We start from the raw sequence: 20,276 nt of genomic DNA, 5'->3' as shown, positions 1-20,276 counted from the left end.
ACGAAGAAATCCAAGGCGTTTTACATACGGATTACAAATTGATTATAATTTTGCCAGCCTTGGTAAAATGTACTCGTGCTTAAACTTTAATCTGAAATAATCCCAGTTACATTTTTTCGACACGGTGTTTTACATCTACACGGCAACAGCAGGATTTCAGTCTGAGAAACACACATTTTTCGAATTCTAGCGGGACCAGCGTCCCAGGCGTGGGTACTCCGTTAAATGGGCTAAATAGGTATGTGCTGCCCCAAAGGCTGTGGATTTGTCCATTGTCCGTTCATTGTCACGCGTTTTGCATATGGCATTGGCCAATTCGCAAGCACTTGGGTTTGAGTTTCATCTGAGGTTATTATCATGTGCATTTGGTGGACGATCGGTCAGCCGATTGCCCCACTTTCTGCTACACTTTCTGCTACACCGCACTGACGAGACCCAACAAAGTCGAAGCAGCTGTCCACGATTGCATGGCTTTCAGTTTGGACTCTATCATGTCGTTGTTTCTACGTAATTATCAGCCTTGCTTCATTGTTATGTTTCTATTTTTGACCGATCAGATCTTTTACAGATCCTACGTACACCGGCAGCATTTTCGTTTGCGGTCTCTTGCACCAAAGGGTATGGCTTTTGAGCTGTTTTAGCCCGATAAAGGGTTGAGATTGTGATCATTTTGATCTAAAATGGGGTATGTTTTTCACTCTGGCCTGGTACTGGGTATCTTGTATGAAAGGAACTAATTTTTTCCGCATCAGCATTGGCAAAGTTGTAGTCCTTTCCAAATGTTTACGCAAATGGGAGCCATTTCTGGCTAGACGTGGTTATATGTTAAACCCCTGTACTAATTTTGGAGGTCTGTCATTTCTTGCTCAGGTCTGAATTAGGGTGTGATAAAATCACAGATTTTGGTCTAAACTATGGTAAGGGTTTAAAGGTTCGGGCTGCACACCCCTATCAGAAAGTACCCCCGGAAAGGGAGTACCCCCGTCCCGGGGAAGAACGCAGCTAACCGACTCAGCTGAGATGCGATAAATTAGATTAAAGTAGCCCATACTGAAGGTGAAAATATAAAGTTAATATGGTGTATAAGAACAAGAGAAAATGAGGTGAGATCATGGTCTCTTGATAAGAACTAGTTGTTTAAAAGCAGCTTGTAAATACTGGAGGAGGAGAATGACACATAAGCTATTTACCACTCTCGAAGGTATAAAACTATAATTTAAAAATAGTGTAACGATTGTTCAATATTACTTAAATATGATCAAGTAATACGAAGGACGCTTTGTCATAAACTTCCTGAGCTCTATAATAACGTGCAGGTTACGACATTACCCTTATGGGAAACGCTTGTTTGATTTCTCTCGCAAGTTAAATCGTAAGCTATCGTATTTGACAAAACCGGCCTAGGTATTCATGATCGTGGGTTGCTGTATTAATCAAATCATGCAAAATCAATCTGTCTCCCTCCAGAGTGTACGTGGTTTCAATGGTTCATTTCGCTTGGTATTCAAAGTGGCAGGATCCTTGACAGTCAGATCAGTGCTTCATCAAACGTACCTCACTTTGAAGCCTTCAAGGCTCGACTAAATGGCCCTTCATGCTGGAAAAGCGCTAAAAATGATACTGGCGAGTTCCTCGGGGTGAACTTTTGGAATCAAATAAAATATGTTACAGCGATACAGACACAAGGCGGTCCTCAAGCGGATAACTGGACTGAACGGTTCTATGTGGCGTACTCTTTGGGGTCAGCTTGGAAGAATGTTACCCAGCTACAGCAAAGAAGAGTTACGGTGTGTACAACGATAAATCAAATACTGATGGCATTTAATGATGGAAAGAATGGATGGTACGTGTTACGCTTGGTATTAGAAACAAAATGAGAAAGATATAAATCAGTCAAAGGTAAGAGGTAAGTCTGCATACTGCTCAAGTGGCCCGTCAGGCCAGAGCTTATCCGAGTTTCTGTAGCATAGAAGTGACTAAGAGTATTTCTACTCCCCCATGGATGGGATGCTGGTCCATCACAGGGTTATCCCCCAGCATTAGATTCGCCGGTACCCATTTATGCACCTGGGTGGAGGGAGGCGCTGTGAGAGAAAAGTATCTTGCTCGACAACACAACATAATGCCTCTGGTCAGAGCTCGAACCCGGACCGCACGAGATCCTGAGTGGAGTGCACTTACCATGACTCCACCTGGACTCTGAGCCAGGGTTTTTTTTTTTACGTGCTGGACCAGCGAGGTTAGCGTGCTCTGAAAAGCTCAGCGGAGAATTAAGTTTATATTACAACACATTTTTTTGCAGATTCTCAAGGGAAACAGCCACGGAAGTTCGTCAATTACTCACTTACTTTTCAACAGCTGTTCGTATTTATCCTCTCAAATGGCATGGAAACATGGCGCTTAGACTGGAGCTGTATGGCTGCTGATATCATTGGCGTATCAGTTTGGTCGTCGTGTCCCGGCTCTTTATTATGTAATGTTAGTATATACCACACAAGTGAATAGTACTTTTCGCGCACGCTGATTGGCTACCTCAGAGGTGATTAGCCAAGTACTATTTACCGCCGAGCAGCCGAGGAAAAACAAAATGGCTTCCCGTTTCAAATGAAGTTACTCTTAAACAAATAAAGTTACTCTTTGGTCCGCTAGTTATTCAGCTTGTGTGGTATATACTAAAACAATTATTCACCTCAGTGTCGGTGAAAGTGGTGGATATTTACCTCGCCACTTCGCTGCTTGGTAAATATCCACCACTACTCACCTCCACTTCGGTGAATAATTGTTAATACAGTCGTCGTGGCATTTTTGTACCTGAGCATCTGTCAGTAGAAGTTTACACAGACCTTTTTCTTGCTTTCTCCTTCGTTCAAACTCCTTCGGTTAATACTTCAGGCTTTAAAACGGAATGTAGACAGTATGTGGACAGACTGTCAGGCACAAGAGCCTTCAACTGTAAAAACAGACTTGCCGCAAGCATAAGCTCGACCTGTGCCCTGTGAAAAGGACCCCAGCATAAGTGCAAGGAAGCTTTTATGATTGGCCAACTAAAACACTCGTTCCAGCTTCCTTCTCTCGCTAGTAAAAAGGGACTCGACTCTTTTCCTTTGCTTGAATCGTTGTTCATTTCATATTCTCGACAAAAATCTCTTGCACTTACGCCTGTACTTAGATCGCTAGTTAACACCAGACTCTGAGCTTGTTTGAGTTCTTATGCTTGAGGTACTGGTGAGTACCTGATTCTTATGTTTCACAACGGAGACACCTAATCTTACATTTCCTTGAAGTGCAATCCCCTGAAAATAGAGGAGGATCGTTGTTTACAATATTTGCCTCATTAGCCTGAGCGATACAGTTTCTGATGGAGCTACAAAAACATTACTTCTGACTATGGAGAGAGAACAGCACGATTAACTGTCCTATGGAATTTGAGTTCGATGTATTGAACACTTTTTGAGCGACGCGGGTTTAAGAACTCAAACTTTTATGTACGAATCCATTTGCGCTTTTGCAACCCAGAAATTCTGTAGTTTTAAAAGCCAATTTCTCCTCGAATATTACACACAAAGAGCCAAACCTTTCACCAATTACTAAGTTTTGCAAACTCTTTAAATGCTAGTAGTCAATTCAGGTCTAGCGTGATGCCTTCTACGCGCAAAGTCGTATGTTAATGGAGAAAACTGTAAGTAATGACGTCAGCAAAGATTTGCCTATATCCCAACCTTTTGTGAAACGCAAAGTTCCTACCAGTACGTAACTCCATAAAAACTTCCGTGTCGCTACATGCCTTTGTTGTTTATTATATGAGCAATCTTGTTTTTGTAGAAATTACATTTAATACATTTATAACATGTTATTTTTGGCATCAATATCCAATATGAAGTAAAAGAAATAGTTCCAAAAATAAAACATTAATAAAGGCAGAGTAATGTAATTTATACGTCTTTTGCGATTTTGGGGTTACTGAGTCTATATGAAAAATTATCAAACTGAGCTGGGCCTGATACCGACACACAGTAGGCACACTAGTAAATGCTATTTACAAAGCGTGGAGGATAACGAACAGATATGCGACTAGTTGCAGGGAGGAATGGAAACCAAGAACTTCAGGTGACAAGTCCAGCGTGCACCAGGCCATGATGCCTGCTCCAAATTACAATTTTTGATACACGTATGTTCTCTTACACGAAGCATGTCTAAACCGGCGACAAGTGTAGCAGTGCTAATATGTGGCTGCGACCATGATATGGTACCTTCTACAGGATAGACTATAAAGATAAGGCTGGGGGCCGCCCCTCAATGTCCCTTTTTAGCCCTTATGGTTATTTTGGGCAGGCAGTACTCTATACTAATTTAATGTTTATTGTAATTATTTTATAAATTGAGTACAAATAAATGGTTGTTGTTGTTGTTGTTGTCTTACTGGTCCACAAATGCAGTGTTTACAAATGCGTGGCCATATACAAGGGTGTTCACTAGGTAATCTCTATCGCATTACTGTAAAGAAGACAGCTCTTCCCTTAATTTTTGCAATGCCTGTTTAGAGGACGAGAATTTTTTCTCTGTAGTTTTCGCACTCAACTGTCGAAATGTCTTCGCCACAAGCAGATTACAGCGATCAAACAAGTACGTCTGAACGTAGACTGCACCTTGGGCTTGGGTCCATCTTCTCGAGGGAACGATCAGACGATGCTTTGTGACGTTAATATGAAGCATTTCGTTAAGAACTTCTTGGTGTCGCACCCAGTCCTCCCCGCAGGCCTCGATCTGGGACCTCAAATCGTTGAGACAAACATTCTCACAATCGGCGAGAAAAACGGCGATTTGGTTGTCGAACTTGTGTTTTTCTGCCAACAACAAAGCTTCAAGTCCCAGTTGTTTAATATAAATGTACGAGTTGTTGATGGCATTCTGATCAACTATCACTTGAACTTTTTCTAGAATTTCTTGCGGCAGTATTTCAACCAGGCGTTTTTTGCATTCTCTAAACACTGGGAAGTTATCACCATAGAAATTAAACATGCTGCTGGTTAAATTCTTGGCGAGTTTTATCTGTGTGTTAGTTTGCGGTTTAAGTCGTCGGACGCTCTGCATGTCGATTGCAAACTGTGTAAATAAATCCGATAAATCGACATGATACTTGGCCAGTGTTTGAGTGGCGCTGCTCTCAGCCGGGACCAACTCTTTCAAGTCGCCTTTTGCCTCAACTGCGTCAACAAGCGTCTCGTACTTGGGCAACAAATCGCTTATTTTTTCTTGAAGCCTTTTGAGAGTCGTGTGGATATTTGCGATATCATCTAATATTGACCCCACGGCAGGTCCATCTGTGAAGGTATTTCCCTGTAGTACCGCTACTTCACTGTGGCAAGCGTTACATACTCGTAGATATAAACAGCTTGGTGGCTCTTTATCCGGGGAACCGATGATGTTGATAAGAGCCCACTGTACGGTACGAGATGGTTCAGCGGGGTATAGGATGAGCGTTTCTGAAGAACACGATGAGCAGATTATTGCTCCGCAAACCCTGAGGACGAAAAAGACAAATATCATCATTATTTTCTTAAGGTTGAAATAATTCATCCAGATGGTCAGTGAAGTTTTCAGTTATTGAGTGGTTTGTAGTTATTATGTGGCGCGAAAGACTGCCTAATGTTGCAGCAGTTTTAAGGACTTCACTAAGTGGTTAGCCTTCCGTATCACTGCTCTTTCAGCTCTTTTGGGTTGAAAATTCTCAAAGTTGATTAGTTGTTGGGCTGAAAATTCCTAACGTTGATTGGCGGTTTATCATTAGGTAATATCAAACTTCTGCATTTAGATGGTTCACAGTTCTATCCTTCTGAAATGTCAACCTAAACTAGTTATATGATTTGTGAACTCACTTGCAATTCGACTTCATTTCCGTCACGGCAAACTTTTTACTGCACAAAGTACAACCACTCCTTGATGAGCTTGGCTGAAAAGAGAGGTCAAAACCAGTGTAAGTCTTTATTCAGCTTTCTCCAAATATACCTGTATCTTCAGGAAATGAATCGCCTTTTTTAACATCTAAAGCATGCTTCCACGGGCATCCAAACTCTCCTAGGGGAGGGTGGGGGACTCCAATGTGAAAAGGTCGAAGATGCTCTTCGGAAAATTTGAATTAAGCTCCTAAATGAGACAAATCTGGGAGTACCTCGAGCTTTATTTGACCCCTAAAAACACTTTAAAAAAGCATGACAGCGTTCTTTTATTGTTATTTCTTCGAGTGCAATCCTAAAATATAACTAGCCTACGAGCAGGGCCACCTTTGAGTCACACGCGCGAGCGGTGGAGAGCGAGGCGATCCAGCGGGGAGGAGTCTGGTGAAGAGGCGTAGGCCGCGCGCTCTTGTGCTCCAACGTGAGCCTACTGGCAGGCTAAAAGATACCTTGACGGCTAAAAATAGTGGCGTTTCGTCATGAGCACCCTAAGTGAGATCAGAATCCTTGATTGATACCCCTAAACGAGACGACGAGCATCCCCGACCTTTACACAAAGGGAGTCCCCACCCCGGGGGCGTCACCTTCTGTGTAACGGTAGGAAAAGACCGTAGTTGTAGTCAGACATGATAGTATTAAAAACTATAAAATTTGTTGTCACTGACTAAAAATGTATAACATGGGACGTTTAGGTTACAACACTGTAACCCTCTTCAGCAATAGTGCAAACTGGCATCCAAAATGTGGGTGCAAGAGTAATTTCAGTCTGCTTTAAATTTATACTCCAGTTACAGGTCTTTAAAAGGCATATCTACCCCTAAAGCTCTACGTACCTCTGAATCTGTAAATATTCTCAAGGATGTATCATGTAAACATTTCCAGCTTAAGGACAGGATTTTCACTCCCGTCTTAAATAATTTCTTTTAGATTGAGTGAGTTAAGTAGTACGATCTTGCCTTATGTGTTTTAGTTTAGCTTAGCTTTTTAAATTTCAGTCTTATTTACCCTTTTTAATTAGGTTTAAATAAAGTTTCAATAACTAGGTTTTTAAATTTATTTTCAATGTAAGTGTTTTAGTAGTAAACCTTTTTATACTAAAAGGGCCACAAGTTCTTTTGTTTTATAACTAGTACATGTATGTGTGAAGGTGGATTAATCAACATGGCACGAGCGTGGGACAAAGAAAAATTCTGAGTCCCCAACAGGAATCGAACCCATGACCCCCCAAACACCGGGCGGGCACTCTATCCACTGAGCTACGAGAACTCATGGAGAGCTAGGCCATTAAACTGGGTTCATATATGACAGGTGTCCTGCATACTGCTAGGATCAACACTATCGAATTCATCGTGAGTAGTGATAAGTTAATAAAGATGGTGAATTTTAAGCTCGGTAATGAAATGTGAAGGTGAATTAATCAGCATGACACGAGTGTGGGACAAAGAAAAATTCTGAGTCCCCGACAGGAATCAAACCCATGACTTCCTGAACATCGGGCGGGCGCTCTATCCACTGAGCTACGAGAACTCATGGAGAGCAAGGTCATTTAACTGAGTTTATATATGATAGGTGTCCTGCATACTGCTAGGATCAACGCTATCGAAGTCATCGTGGGCAGTGATAAGTTAATAAAGATGGTGAATTTTAAGCTCGGTACTATATTACTACTCACTACTCACTATATATACTACTCACTACTCACGATGACTTCGATAGCGTTGATCCTAGCAGTATCCCGGACACCTGTCATATATGAACTCAGTTAAATGGCCTAGCTCTCCATGAGTTCTCGTACCTCAGTGGATAGAGCACCCGCCCAGTATTTGGGAGGTCATGGGTTCGATTCCTGTCGGGGACTCAGAATTTTTCTTTGTCCCATGCTTGTGTCATGTTGATTAATTCACCCTCACATTTCATTACCGAGCTTAAAATTCACCATCTTTATTAACTTACATGTATGTGTTACCCTCATTTAATGAAGTCCGAATGATTGACTGATTTTGATTGATACATTGTCATACAGACAGGCCCTAAGTTAGAATAAGGAAAATAACTATCATCTAAATAACAGGGGAATAAATATATATTTTTTGTTCCCTCACCATCCAGTATTTTGATTTTTGCCAGTCAGGAATTTTGACAAAGCTAAAAGCTTCCAGCACAAAAGACTTGATTTTTGAGTTGCCAATATGCTTTGTGTAGCCGTCAACAAGTCTTTGCAATTCTTCTTTGACATCACTCAAAGGTTGAACGGGTGTATCATTGTGATTGTTGTTCCTGTCTGCTTTCTTTCTTTCACGCCAAATGCGAAATTCTCTTAGCAGTGGGCGGGCTGCTCCAAATGTCTGGGGCCCTACATCAAAACACCTCTTACACACCTGATAAAAAGAACAGAATTACAAATCTAACTCTCACTTTACTGTGTGAGAAACTCCATAAGCAGGACATTTGCATACAGGGACACGCTTGTCTGCAGTTAGAAAATATCCTACAAGAAACTGTACTAAAAGTTGTGTTTTCTATTTAATCTGTGTTTCTATTTAATCCCTTGAGTAAACAGTACACAGTCAAGGGTGAGTGGTCCAATAATTTTAGTACACACACTGTTCTAACAACTGGAATCCAAAACCAGATCTTGGAGCAACATTGGCAAGATCTTGACATCAAAGAGTTTCCAATCAATAGTACATAAGGAGTGTTTTCTACTAAAACTCTACACTTGGAAACACAGAACTTCTGCAAGCTACTAATGTATTGAAAGCAAGAACAAAAAGAGTTTGGCCTTTGATAATTAAAAAAATAAAAGATTTCCTACCTTTTCACTTAGTTTTTTCCTATTTCACACTTAGAGCCACATAGCTGTTACCTGGGTTGTAACGCAATGCTCCTTGCCCATTGTAAGGGAGTAGCATGGCATGATGACCCAACTAATGGCTGCGTAGGAGACTTACTTAGAACATAGTGTAACTCAAACCCTTAACCCTTAAAGTAGGACATTCAGTGAGCTGAAACTGTCAGTGACAGATTTAAATTGACTTCTCATAGGAAAGGGAATGGGTTTTTAACTAGATGGAAAATTACAGTTAAGTTGTGACCATCTTTTTTTGCTGATCCCATTCCATACAGTGCTCAACCTTTACAAGCAGAATGTACTGTAAAAACTGAGTCATACTATGTAATTGTGTTAGTGCCCCAGGAAATCTCCATACCCTCCCCAAAGAAGGTGTTTTCATTTGAACCCTCCCACCCCAGAAATTCCAGTTAGCTTCATACTTTAATTTTCACCTTCCAACTTTTTGGAATTTCTAGTGACCTTCCATGGTGTGGGTAAGGCTATTAATTGTATTTTGTATTTTTCAATATTGATTTAATTTAAGATTTGCAGGAGTGGTTGTGAATTTAAACAGTTTGAGTGATCCTTATTCACAGCTTTATTTACTGTACAGGATATTTGCAATCTGACCATTGCCAGCTTTGTCAGTGTTGTCACCAGTGTCTTGCAAGAGCTGATCAGAGGCAACATTTGTTCAATGAATCATGATCAAAAGTTATTGACTCCCTGGACATACAGCTGTATTGCAGGCCTAAATCAGCAAACGTCACGTAGTTTTGAGCTACACCATTGTACTCACCCTATAATTAATCCCATTTGGATCTGGAGTTGCAAACAACGACAGACGACGCCTGTATTGAGAGCACTTGCCACAAAACACTTCACCACATCTACAGGAAAAACATACATAAAAGGCTGCACACAAGGTTCAACTGACACATACATGTACATAAGCCCTATTGGAAAAAAAACAAACAAACAATATATTCCTCAGAACCAGGTTGTTTGAAAGTAGGTCAACGCTAACCCAGGATTAAAAGTTAACTGAAGTATTATTTTTTCTGATATAAAAATGTTTTTAATTACCTAGTTTGAAATTATTCAAATTCAAAACTGATTAGGACAAACAAAAATAACAAAAAATTACCAAACTCAAATCAAAATTCTCACTAATCCCAGGTTAGCTTAGTTGGGCTTCAAACAACCCAACCCGAATGATAATTATTGTCTTTATCCATCTACTCCTCCTCTGATCTCTTACATTAATCAGATGTAGAGTCCAAGCCAAACAAGTTCAAAAATGGGCAAAATTAATGTCATTAGTGGAAGGAGTCGTACCTCACCGGTTGCATTTGTTGAACCATATTTACTTTTCTTTCTTAATGTAACTAGTAAGACAAATATCAAGAAGAAGAGTAAATATGGTAACAGTGAGTGATGATAAGACTCACTGCACTTCTGGCATTCATCCAGAACGTATACTGTGAACTGCTGCTTATAAGACCTGTCGCTTATAAACCCTCCCACTTATAAGCCTTCCCAATTATAGGCCCATCTACCTGTAAACAAAGTATTACTTCTGATTATAAGCCCCCCTCTAGTCTAAAATGAAATAAATCCGATTTATTATGATGTTTTAAAGCTCAAAAACCAGTATGAGAAAAATGTATTTTCAATCAACACTGCTGTAGCTCATTTTTCAACATTTGTTTTTTAGTCTGCTTATAAGCCACTCCTTCCCCTGGATCATTTAGCCCCTCCATTTATAAGCCCATCTAAATCCCCTTATGAGGCTGTACACATCTAAGCCCAGGGCTTATAGGTGGCAGTTTACGGCACACCATGTCAAGAGTTAGTGAAAATTGGAGCATGAGAGTTTAATTTCTTAAACTGTTAGCAAGCTAGGACTAAACAAGACTGAATTCTCAAATGACTCAACAAAACTCTGTGAAGGCTCACACTTGATGAGAGCCAACAAGAGTCAACAACATGGCTTGAAACAAAGACCTGTTTGTATGAAGGACGGATGACCCTATCCTCTTAATCAGTCACAATTCAGTGAATACAGTGATATGTTTTGAGACACTTGTCCACGTACATGTATGGCGTTATCCACCTGAATACCTGTATATAACTCCAGGGCGGGGGGGGGGGGGGGGGGGACTCCCATAAGAAAAGAAGGGGGATGCTTGTTGTCTTGCCAAGGATTCTGGTCTTACTTAGGGTGTTCAGCACCAATAACGCCACTCTCATATTGGACTCCCCCCGGGATATCACTCGGGCCAATGTACGGAGGCAACTCTGACCTGAAAAGATCTACATTACTGATCACATAGACAAATTTACAGATCTAGAAAAGTAATTTTTTTTTAATGTTAAAATGATTTCATTTAGTTTTCTCAATACCTGAGAAAGAAGTTCGTATAGTGTGATCGTTCGGGTGAGGGTAGTTCTGAAAAGAACTGTTGTTGGTGATGAGAAAGAGCAAGGAAACGTGTAAAGTGTAAAGTGTGCGTAGATCAAGACATGCACATGTATTAAGTCAAGTCACTTAACATACATTCTAGCTCTGAACCACTTCAGTATTTTATAACACAGGTTGATAGATTTACCTTCGACAATGATGCTTTCTTTCCGTCAATGTAAATTTTCTCCGGCAATCTCTTTCGGCGCAGTGCGTTCGTTCCAAGCTGTCAACCCAGTGAGTTGAAATGATCTGTCGGAGAGGTTCCGCTTTCGGTTCGGGTCCCTCGTGCTCGTTCAAAACATAGCTTACGGAGCGACTGAGGTCCTCCCACTGAGCATTAAGAGACTTTGATGGATAGAAATTAGAATTGCTGTGAGCCATGGTGTGGTGAAACGGGTCCAAATACGGGCCAAAGGGACATAGATCCACATGGATCTGAATTGATGGCACTTGAATTCTCTATGATTTACATGACTTACATGACATCATCGACATCATGTGAGAACTCGTTTCGTTTGGTCAGTTGTAAACTTCATAAGGATAGCGTGACTGCGTTACAACAAACAACGTGACTAAGTTCGATTTAGCAATGAAGTCGTGTCTGTGCATTTTCGTTCTTTTTCACTCGACAAATCTTTACACATTGGTCACCTCAGCTTCATCAAAGCCTAATATTTTGTTCGTTCTTGTTGATGACCTCGGCTGGAGTGATGTGGGTTTTCACGGCTCGAAAATAAAAACTCCAAATGTCGACAAACTGGCTAGCGAGGGGGTCGTTCTCGAAAACTATTACGTTCAGCCCATATGCTCCCCCACAAGAGGGGCTTTGCTGTCTGGAAGATATCCTATACATATTGGTAAGTATTAATATATTGACTACCTTCAAATCGCTTCAATATATTAAAACTGGAAAGCTGATAATCTGGTGCCGTTGTGTGAGATTATGTCACCAACATTCTCCTGACGGTGTTCATACATTTCTTATAGTAGAAGTTAGGCGAATTTACTTCCTAATGCTCAAGTTGTTCCTTTTTCTTTAAACAGGCTTACAGCATGGAATTGTTCACACTGGGTGTCCATTTGGTCTGCCTTTGAATGTAACAACTTTACCACAAAAGCTCAAAGAAGCTGGTGAGAATTTGGATTTGAAATCAAGAAATATTACATAAATTATCGTTGAAGTTATGATCCTCTTTTGTGGACCTGAAATCTAAGCTAAGCTAAAATGTACCCCTTTGCCGGGTATAATAAATGTTATGTAAAGAATGTGCTTAAATAGTTTGTATAGTGTGATCGTAACTTGTAAATTTATATAAAATTTAGAATTTAACTTGTTTTAAGAAGTGTGATTTGTTTATAAAGACACAGTGTCTGCTTATCAGAGGAGGCCAGTGATCACTAGCACATCAGTACACTTTGCTTTTGTGTTATTGCTTATCAAGTCACAGGTAGCCCATGGTCAAGCTGTAAGCGATTATCATCTTACATAATGTGTACTGCCAGAAAATATCATTCCATACCTCCCCCCCCCCTGGGGGGGACTCCCATATGGCGTGGACAGGGATGCTCGTTGGAAATTTTGAATTTAACCCCTAATAGAGACCAATCTGGGCGTGGCCGAAGCTTATGCAGACCCCTAAAACAGACCAGTTTAACAATAGACAAAGACAGTTTGTTACAGTGGACTTTAGATATTAATGGTATGGAAAACTTTGTTTATATGAATTGAGTAAATATAAAGAATCAAAATTCTTTCTGTTTTGTTATTTCTTCGCGTGCAACCCTTAACGAGACCTTGACAGCTAAAAATAATGACATTTTGCCCAGAACACCCTAAGCGAGGCCAAAATCTGAAATTTACACCCCTAAGCGAGACGACAAGCATCCCGTCCATTCCATATGGGATTCCCCCCCCCCCCGGCTTCCCCCACCCCTCTGGAAATTCCAATTAAGCTTCATACATTTCTTTCAATGTTTTGGTCTTACAAAACCTCCCATGCCGGGCCGCCAGGAAATTCCAATCCCTTCTGTGGGGAAAGTATGCATATTTTCTGGAACTGCACAATAGCAGTCATCTGCAAAAATTAAGACAATTTGTATGGGAAAATTTATGATCGATTTTTAAGGTGGTAGAAATACTACTTGTAGGCTCTTAAAAAATGCTCTATCTTACTTCCACAGTGTATTGGTTGTTCAGTCTGTTCGCTTTTTCTGACAATTTGAAGGAATCTTAGTGAGTTATCGTTTCCTAGGTTTCCCACCCTCAAGATCTAGAAAAAGTCTTTCTCTAATAGGGCTACCTGTGATCAAGTCCAGTAAGATAAGAAATCAAATTAAAAAATAATAATGCCATTATTCTGATGAGAGGACAATTCTGACAACTGGACAAATGATGTTATCTTGAATGCTCTTTCAGGTTACAGTACACACATGATTGGAAAATGGCACCTGGGTTTCTACAACTGGGACAGCACTCCTACATATCGTGGCTTTGATACATTTTATGGATTTTATAATGGTGCCGAGGATCATTACACACATGTGCAAAGTCATTTTCTTGACTACCGCGACAATAAAGATATTGTTAAAGATATGAATGGGACTTACTCTGTTAATGCATTTACAAAGGTCAGTCATGTGCAGAAAATTATTTGTCAACGTGCATTTCTGGATAAAATTAATGTTTGATCTACAATGAATGTGCATGTGATGGATCAGGTGTATAGCAAATTATCTTAATTACTAGAAATCAACTGTTAAACACTCTGGGGTGAATTTAGGGGGACCAAGTAGCCCCCCCCCTTTTTTTTCTTGTATGTAATGTTCAAAAATTTAGAATTTATTTCAAATACAGTCAAACCCCTATAAAGCAGCTGCTGATTATAAAATGGCCACCTCTATTAGGCGGTCAGTAATCGAAGTCCTGATGACAGCTTGTCTATTGTTTATACCTCTATTAAGTGGTCAGCCCCCTTTAAGCGGCCACTATCCATTTCCCCAAGGGTAGCTGTTTAATCATAGGGTTTGAACTGTACACAATTGGGTTTCAGTTGGGTTTATACATGTAAATATTTACGGGGGTGAGGGGTAGCTTGCACAGTCTGCTGCAATTTATCTGAATTTTCTGGATCCATCCCTGTTGAACTGGAATATGAATTATTTTATTTGCAAACATATTAATAGCATATATTAGTAATCTTATTATAATTATTAATAAAATTATTTTTAGGTATTTAGGTATTTATTATTGCTAAAGTACATAATGTTATACATGTTGAAATGAAATATGCAAGTTAGAGAATGTGATGATTATCAATTGTTATGTAGCTAAAGTTTATTTGAATCTAACACCCACTCTTATTGGGTGATATGTGGTGATGACTGTCAAAAGTATGGCTTAATCTAAATTTCAGCGTGCAGAGCAGATTGTGAAATCCCATGATGCCAGCAGCCCTTTGTTCCTTTACATGGCATTTCAAAATGTTCACTCCCCTGTTGAAGCACCTAAAGAACATACTGACAAGTATGCCTTTATAAACGATACTATTAGACGAACCTATGCTGGAATGGTGGATATCATGGATGAAGCAGTTGGAAACATAACAGAAGCATTCAAGGAAGCAGGGTATTGAAAGTGTTTGTTTGTTTGCTTATCAACTGAGAGTGAGGTCGTTACAGGCAAATCTCAAACTGAGACCTTGCTGTATTGACTCAGAGTGCGATAGTGAGGCCAATATGGCAAGGTCAAGGTTTGAGATTTTCTGGTAACTCCGAACATTTAAGATTAATAAGTTGTTTATTATGTGGCTTTTTACACATGCTTTTGTTTTGCGGGCCTGTAATTGGCCCATGGGCATTACGGGAGAAAAATGCCCTAGAATTAGCCAATCGGAGGGCGTGTTACATTGTATATCAGCTAACAAACACAAGCCATATAATAATCGTTTTTATTTGTTCAGTTCCAGACCTGAAGAAAGTGTTTTTCTTTCCTGATTGAATCAACTGTTCTTTTACCTGTGTTAAACTATATTCTTATAATTTCCTGTCTTTTATCTTTGTCGGGGTTGAGGGAGTATGGGGAGGTTGCATTTTAAATCAAACAGACAAAAGTGAACAAAATAAAGGATCTGCACTTAAATACTTTCTTTGTAATTTCTTGTCTTTTATCTTTGACGGGGTTTAGGAAGTAGGGTAAGGTTGCATTTTAAATCAAACAGGCACAGGTTATGAGTGAACAAAATAAAGGTTCAATTTAGAAAAGATTTGGTTTTTTGTTTTCTTTATCAAGATTGTGGGACAACACTGTTATGGTCTTCAGCACGGACAATGGAGGTGTGCCGAAGAATGGCGGCTATGACTATCCCCTGAGAGGACGTAAGGATACACTGTGGGAGGGAGGAATCAGAGGGGTGGGGTTTGTACATGGTAAAATGCTCTCCAGGAGTGGGGTGAACTGTACAGGGCTTATCCACGTGACTGACTGGTACCCAACATTGGTTAATCTTGCTGGTAAGTCAACTATCGCTTTGAAGGATTTTCATTTGAGAGCTTTGGTTTGACGTGTTCTGGCTTAGTTCATTTTAAAACCTTGTGTGGTGTGCTGTAACTAATCCGAGGAAAGGTATTTTATTCTCAGCCAAGCAGATCAATAGTAATTTGGCCCATGTCTTTTCCCGCGTTCGCCACTGGTTGCAAGTGTTCCCGCGCTTGTCGCTTGGTGCTAGTTACAAGTTTTCTCTCGCTAACCATTGGTAACAAGTTTTCCCGCCTTCGCCATTCATGATTGGTTACAGCCTTTCCCGCGCCCGTCACTGGTTTCAAGTTTTCCCGCCTTTGCTACTTGTTTTTTCGATTGGTTTCTCGCGTTATTTTTGCGTGTTCTTATGTGATATATGTTTTCACAAATCTTTCCTAGCGCAACACGCTTAACACGAAATGAATAAAGAACTCAGTAACGATCCTTCTAAATTGTCTTTCAGCGCAGTAAAAGTCATGAGGTCAAATCAAGATTGCTTCTGGTTTTACAACTGACGATTCACCGAGAAAACAACGGGTTTGTTCCGATGGGGTATCGATTAAAAAAAAAAAAGTTTCACGAATGTTTTGCTTGTCAGGTGGGCCTGATCGATTCGCTGCACTTTTCATTATACTTCTGCGAACTGATGAGAGCTGTTGTGTGGTTTACAGGTGGCAATCTAAGTCCCGAGGATCTTGACCTGGACGGACATGACGTGTGGAGAGCTATTTCATACGGCGATGCTTCTCCCCGATCAGAGATCCTTCACAATATAGACATCGAGTCTTTTCCGGACTCGCAACTCGGTTTTGCATATCAAGGCATTGGTCTTCGTTTAGGAGACATGAAACTTCTTATGGGTGTCCCGAACATCTCATACTTCATTCCTCCAGAAGACAGAGGCTGTACTCAGACCAAAAAGTTGTCTCTACAGGACCTAGAGAGTGTAAGTGTAAAATCAATCAATGAGAGAATTACAGAGTCGAACCCCTATTAAGCGACCCACTATTAACCGGCCACTCCTATCAGGCGGCCAGTAATCAAAGTCCCAATGGGGTCTTTTCTATTGTTTTTACCTTAAAGTGCTATCACCTTCCTCATTAGTTTAAAGCTGCCACCCAGATCAATTTTGCTTTCTACATTCCGTATAGTATTGATTCCATTTAGCGCCCGGGGTGCTAATTTAATTTTGGTAGTTCAAGAGAGGGCACATATTGAAGAGGGGTCGCTCATTAAGCTTACTGACGGGGGCCTTACTTCGGTTTGAACGTATACACCTGTGCATCCGAATGTGGTAAAGCACAGATACTTTGACTCAAGAACTTTAACAGTAGGGGCTCTGATAGTCATAATGTTCAATGTTAAGTTCAGATGAGAAAGCAGACTTCATTTGTCATTCTTCTAAGCAGTCAATTCTATTCTGTCTTGATGTCACTTTCGATATGGTGGCGCTGGCCCTAATTGGGACGGTGCGCTAATTGGAATAGGGGTGTTGTCACGGGAAACTGGCTCCGTTTCCAGTGGCAACTCCTTGTCGTTCTTTGACCTCATTGGCAGCAAAGCGCGCGAAATTTCAGGCGACGATATTGCTACCATTGGAACCGAGAAACCAAAGCTCAGTCGCGCCTTCCTCAACTGGCAATTGTAGTATTGGAAGTAGGGTGCTAAATCGAACCATTTCGGTATAGCACTAAGATGACAGACGCCATTCTTTACTTTGAAATGAAACTTAGATCCTGCCGATCTCGATGTTGTGCGTTTTTGTTTAGTTAGGCAAACACTCTGGATGCAAGGTAGCAAATCTATTAGGAAAAATACTGCCAGGGGGGAGAATAAGTTGGTTAATATGAATGTGACAACCCCTCTTCTGAATCTTTTGCTAATAATTTGCATATTTCGGGGAAAAGGTTGTTGTTATTCATCGTGGTAGATGCAATAATAAAGTGTATTATCGTTTGTCTCACGATGTAGTCACTTGAGATGTAGATCGCGACGTTTCGACTGCTTACTGCTAGTCTTCAGGCGATAAGGTCGACTGATTGCACGGTAGCATTTATATCACAAAGGTCGGCTGTGATTGGTGCATTTCGATCCTCCTATTGTTCCATTGTTCCGGCGAGTAGCTGTTCCCTCAGTGGTCCGCTGTTGTACCGTTCTCCTGTTGTTGCGTATTTTGATCGTGGGTATCCATGCTTCAAGAATTTCAATTCCACTATCCCTGTTGATGTTATTAGTGTGAAGTCTTATGTGACGTAGGGTCAAGGAAGCTATTCACATAAGACTTCACCCTAATAACATCAACAGGGATAGTGGAATTGAAATTCCTGAAGCATGAATGCCCACGATCAAAATACGCAACAACAGGAGAACGGTGCAACAGCGGACCACTGAGGGAACAGCTACTCGCCGGAACAATGGAACAATAGGAGGATCGAAATGCATCAATCACAGCCGACCTTTGTGATATAAATGATACCGTGCAATCAGTCGACCTTATCGCCTGAAGAAGATTAGCAGTAAGCAGTCGAAACGTCGCGATCTACATCTCAAGTGACTACATCGTGAGACAAACGATAATACACTTTATTAATTTGCATATTACGATTAAAATACAGTAACAGATTTGCTATCTGTTGTGAACCGATTCGTTATGTGGGTACGTTTTTCAAGTGAAGGAAACCTAAAGACAGTTCTTACTTATTAGGCACCAGTTAAATGGTCTCGGGTACCCGAGACAACCCCCCCCCTTGGGGCAACGTCGAGCGTTTATATGTATGTGGAAACGTTGTCCCTGTAAAGGCCGAGTCAAAGTTGACCCTGCTTGATTATCGATAACCCTTATTGAATAATCAACTGTGCAAAGATGTCACTTTCTTTGAGTTTCCATCGGTCATTCCATCACAGTGGGTTTTGCCGAGGTTAATTTTCACTTCTTTGATACGAACTTCTGCTTTAAATCCTAAATCTACGCATTACGTGACACTCGCAACGCCGAGAGGAGTCCCGGTTGAGCGAGCCGAAATGTTTATATGAAGAAAAGTTGTCCCGCTTACCAGGGTTACCCTACCTGCCGAGGCAAGACAACTCGCCCACCCGAGTTGTCTCGCGTTCGCAATCCTCATGTTAACGGTTGGTTGAATTTTGCAAAGAAGTAAGCTAAAAGTTACTTCGGCCAGGGTAACTCGGGGGGAGGGTTGTCTCGGGTACCCGCGACCATATAAATGGGGCCTTAGTTTGTAGTATAGAGCATTGATATTCAAATGAAGAGAACACCATAAAAGCCAATGGACCTTTAGGTCTGAAATAGATTAAACGATAATTATTATACTGTAGTAAAACCAACTGCTGTTTATTACTGCTATTTTAGCCTCCAGTTCCCACTGTCGATGTAGCCTTATACAACATCACCGCTGACCCTTACGAGAAGAATGACCTCAGCCAAAGGTTCCCCGATATTGTGAAGAAGCTTCAAGATCGAGTGCAGTTTTACATGAAGGGGGCAGTGCCACCTGCTAACAGACCATCAGACCCTGAGGCGAGGAAGGTGGCCAAGAAGAACGGGGCCTGGACTCCATGGATGTGAAATACCTTTCCGGACACGAGCAGAGTCAAGGAAACATTTTAGAATATTCTATATTGTTTGGACACCTCTGTCGTTTTCAAAGGTGTTTGTTTCGTATCTTTTAAATAATGTTTTGACTGCGTGGAATTGGTGAGCGGGAGACGGGCGTAGAGGACGACAGGATGAAGACTTTTCCCAACCTTGTGACCAGGGCTTTTCCGTTAGAAGTTGGGAGAGGTCAATAAAGCCCTGGGTACGAGGGTGGTCTTTTTCTCCTTCTCGTTTTCACCAGGGATCTGAATTTCCTTTGGCACTTAGGATTATTTGCTATAAAATCCCGGTGTCCCCCGATGAAAGGCGTTATATCGGACAGAGATTTTTTGACATCTTAGAATTTTCCACTGCGCGAACTTTTTATTTCTAAAGTCGATACTATACTTTTTGCGATATATATTAAATTACCTTGAAACGAAGAAAACGGCAAAATAAAAGCTTACAGTGCCTCCCTCCACCCAGGAATATTTATGTATACCGAAGAAATTTGTGCAGCAGGTAATTGTGTGAATGCGAGTACGATTAAGAATTGAATAGAGCTTTCATTTATTATGACTGAGAAAGCTGCGAACGCGCGCGCTTAAATATGCACTGCTCTTCAAATAAACGACTTAACGAACCCTCAGCCGATCACAATGAAGTAATTTTCTCAGTCATGCAACAAATACCACAATAAATGTATGGAGGTCTTTAAAGACAATATATTTTTCAACTGAGTGATAACAGGGTAAGATTGTTAAGAAGGTAGATAGTAACACTGATGATCTTTAATAATCAGTAATAATCAATTGTATCTAGTAATAAACTGTTTATTAATCAACAACATGTTTTACAGATCATTCCTTAAGTATTACATGAATGATAGGTCGTCAAGTAACCATGTTTACACG

General features: G+C 40.7%; 2 protein-coding genes across 2 annotated transcripts; one reads left to right on the top strand and one right to left on the bottom strand.

Annotated features, from left to right (window-relative positions):
• Positions 1–1,020: 1,020 nt before the first annotated feature.
• LOC145493157 (uncharacterized) lies at positions 1,021–11,749 on the bottom strand. Its single transcript, XM_081472557.1, has 5 exons — positions 11,400–11,749; positions 9,587–9,677; positions 8,057–8,332; positions 5,877–5,950; positions 1,021–5,521 (listed from the first exon to the last, which is right to left on the bottom strand). The coding sequence occupies exons 1-5, from the start codon at positions 11,633–11,635 to the stop codon at positions 4,492–4,494; spliced, it is 1,707 nt and encodes a 568-aa protein (XP_081328683.1). The 5' UTR covers positions 11,636–11,749; the 3' UTR covers positions 1,021–4,491.
• Positions 11,750–11,764: 15 nt separating this feature from the next.
• Positions 11,765–20,209, top strand: LOC145493158 (arylsulfatase B-like). Its single transcript, XM_081472558.1, has 7 exons — positions 11,765–12,111; positions 12,299–12,385; positions 13,671–13,882; positions 14,668–14,879; positions 15,543–15,763; positions 16,442–16,716; positions 19,138–20,209. The coding sequence occupies exons 1-7, from the start codon at positions 11,844–11,846 to the stop codon at positions 19,351–19,353; spliced, it is 1,491 nt and encodes a 496-aa protein (XP_081328684.1). The 5' UTR covers positions 11,765–11,843; the 3' UTR covers positions 19,354–20,209.
• The last annotated feature ends 67 nt before the right edge of the window (positions 20,210–20,276 follow it).

The sequence above is a fragment of the Orbicella franksi genome, chromosome 7 (assembly GCF_964199315.1).
Source record: "Orbicella franksi chromosome 7, jaOrbFran1.1, whole genome shotgun sequence".
NCBI classification, from domain to species: Eukaryota; Metazoa; Cnidaria; class Anthozoa; order Scleractinia; family Merulinidae; genus Orbicella; species Orbicella franksi.
The sequence above is the reverse complement of the archived record's forward strand: the minus strand, read 5'-3'. Positions and strand labels throughout refer to the sequence as shown.

What these genes read in the sequence shown, in the direction of transcription:
- LOC145493157 (XM_081472557.1), bottom strand. Translation starts at nt 11,635, where the DNA reads ATGGCTCACAGCAATTCTAATTTCTATCCATCAAAGTCTCTTAATGCT. An exon ending in AAAAATCAAAATACTGGATG is followed by an intron (nt 5,951 to 8,056) that starts GTGAGGGAACAA and finishes CTCTCTTTTCAG; the next exon opens with CCAAGCTCATCAAGGAGTGG. An exon ending in GAAATGAAGTCGAATTGCAA is followed by an intron (nt 5,522 to 5,876) that starts GTGAGTTCACAA and finishes TTTCGTCCTCAG; the next exon opens with GGTTTGCGGAGCAATAATCT.
- LOC145493158 (XM_081472558.1), top strand. Translation starts at nt 11,844, where the DNA reads ATGAAGTCGTGTCTGTGCATTTTCGTTCTTTTTCACTCGACAAATCTT. An exon ending in GAAGCATTCAAGGAAGCAGG is followed by an intron (nt 14,880 to 15,542) that starts GTATTGAAAGTG and finishes TTCTTTATCAAG; the next exon opens with ATTGTGGGACAACACTGTTA. An exon ending in CTCTACAGGACCTAGAGAGT is followed by an intron (nt 16,717 to 19,137) that starts GTAAGTGTAAAA and finishes CTGCTATTTTAG; the next exon opens with CCTCCAGTTCCCACTGTCGA.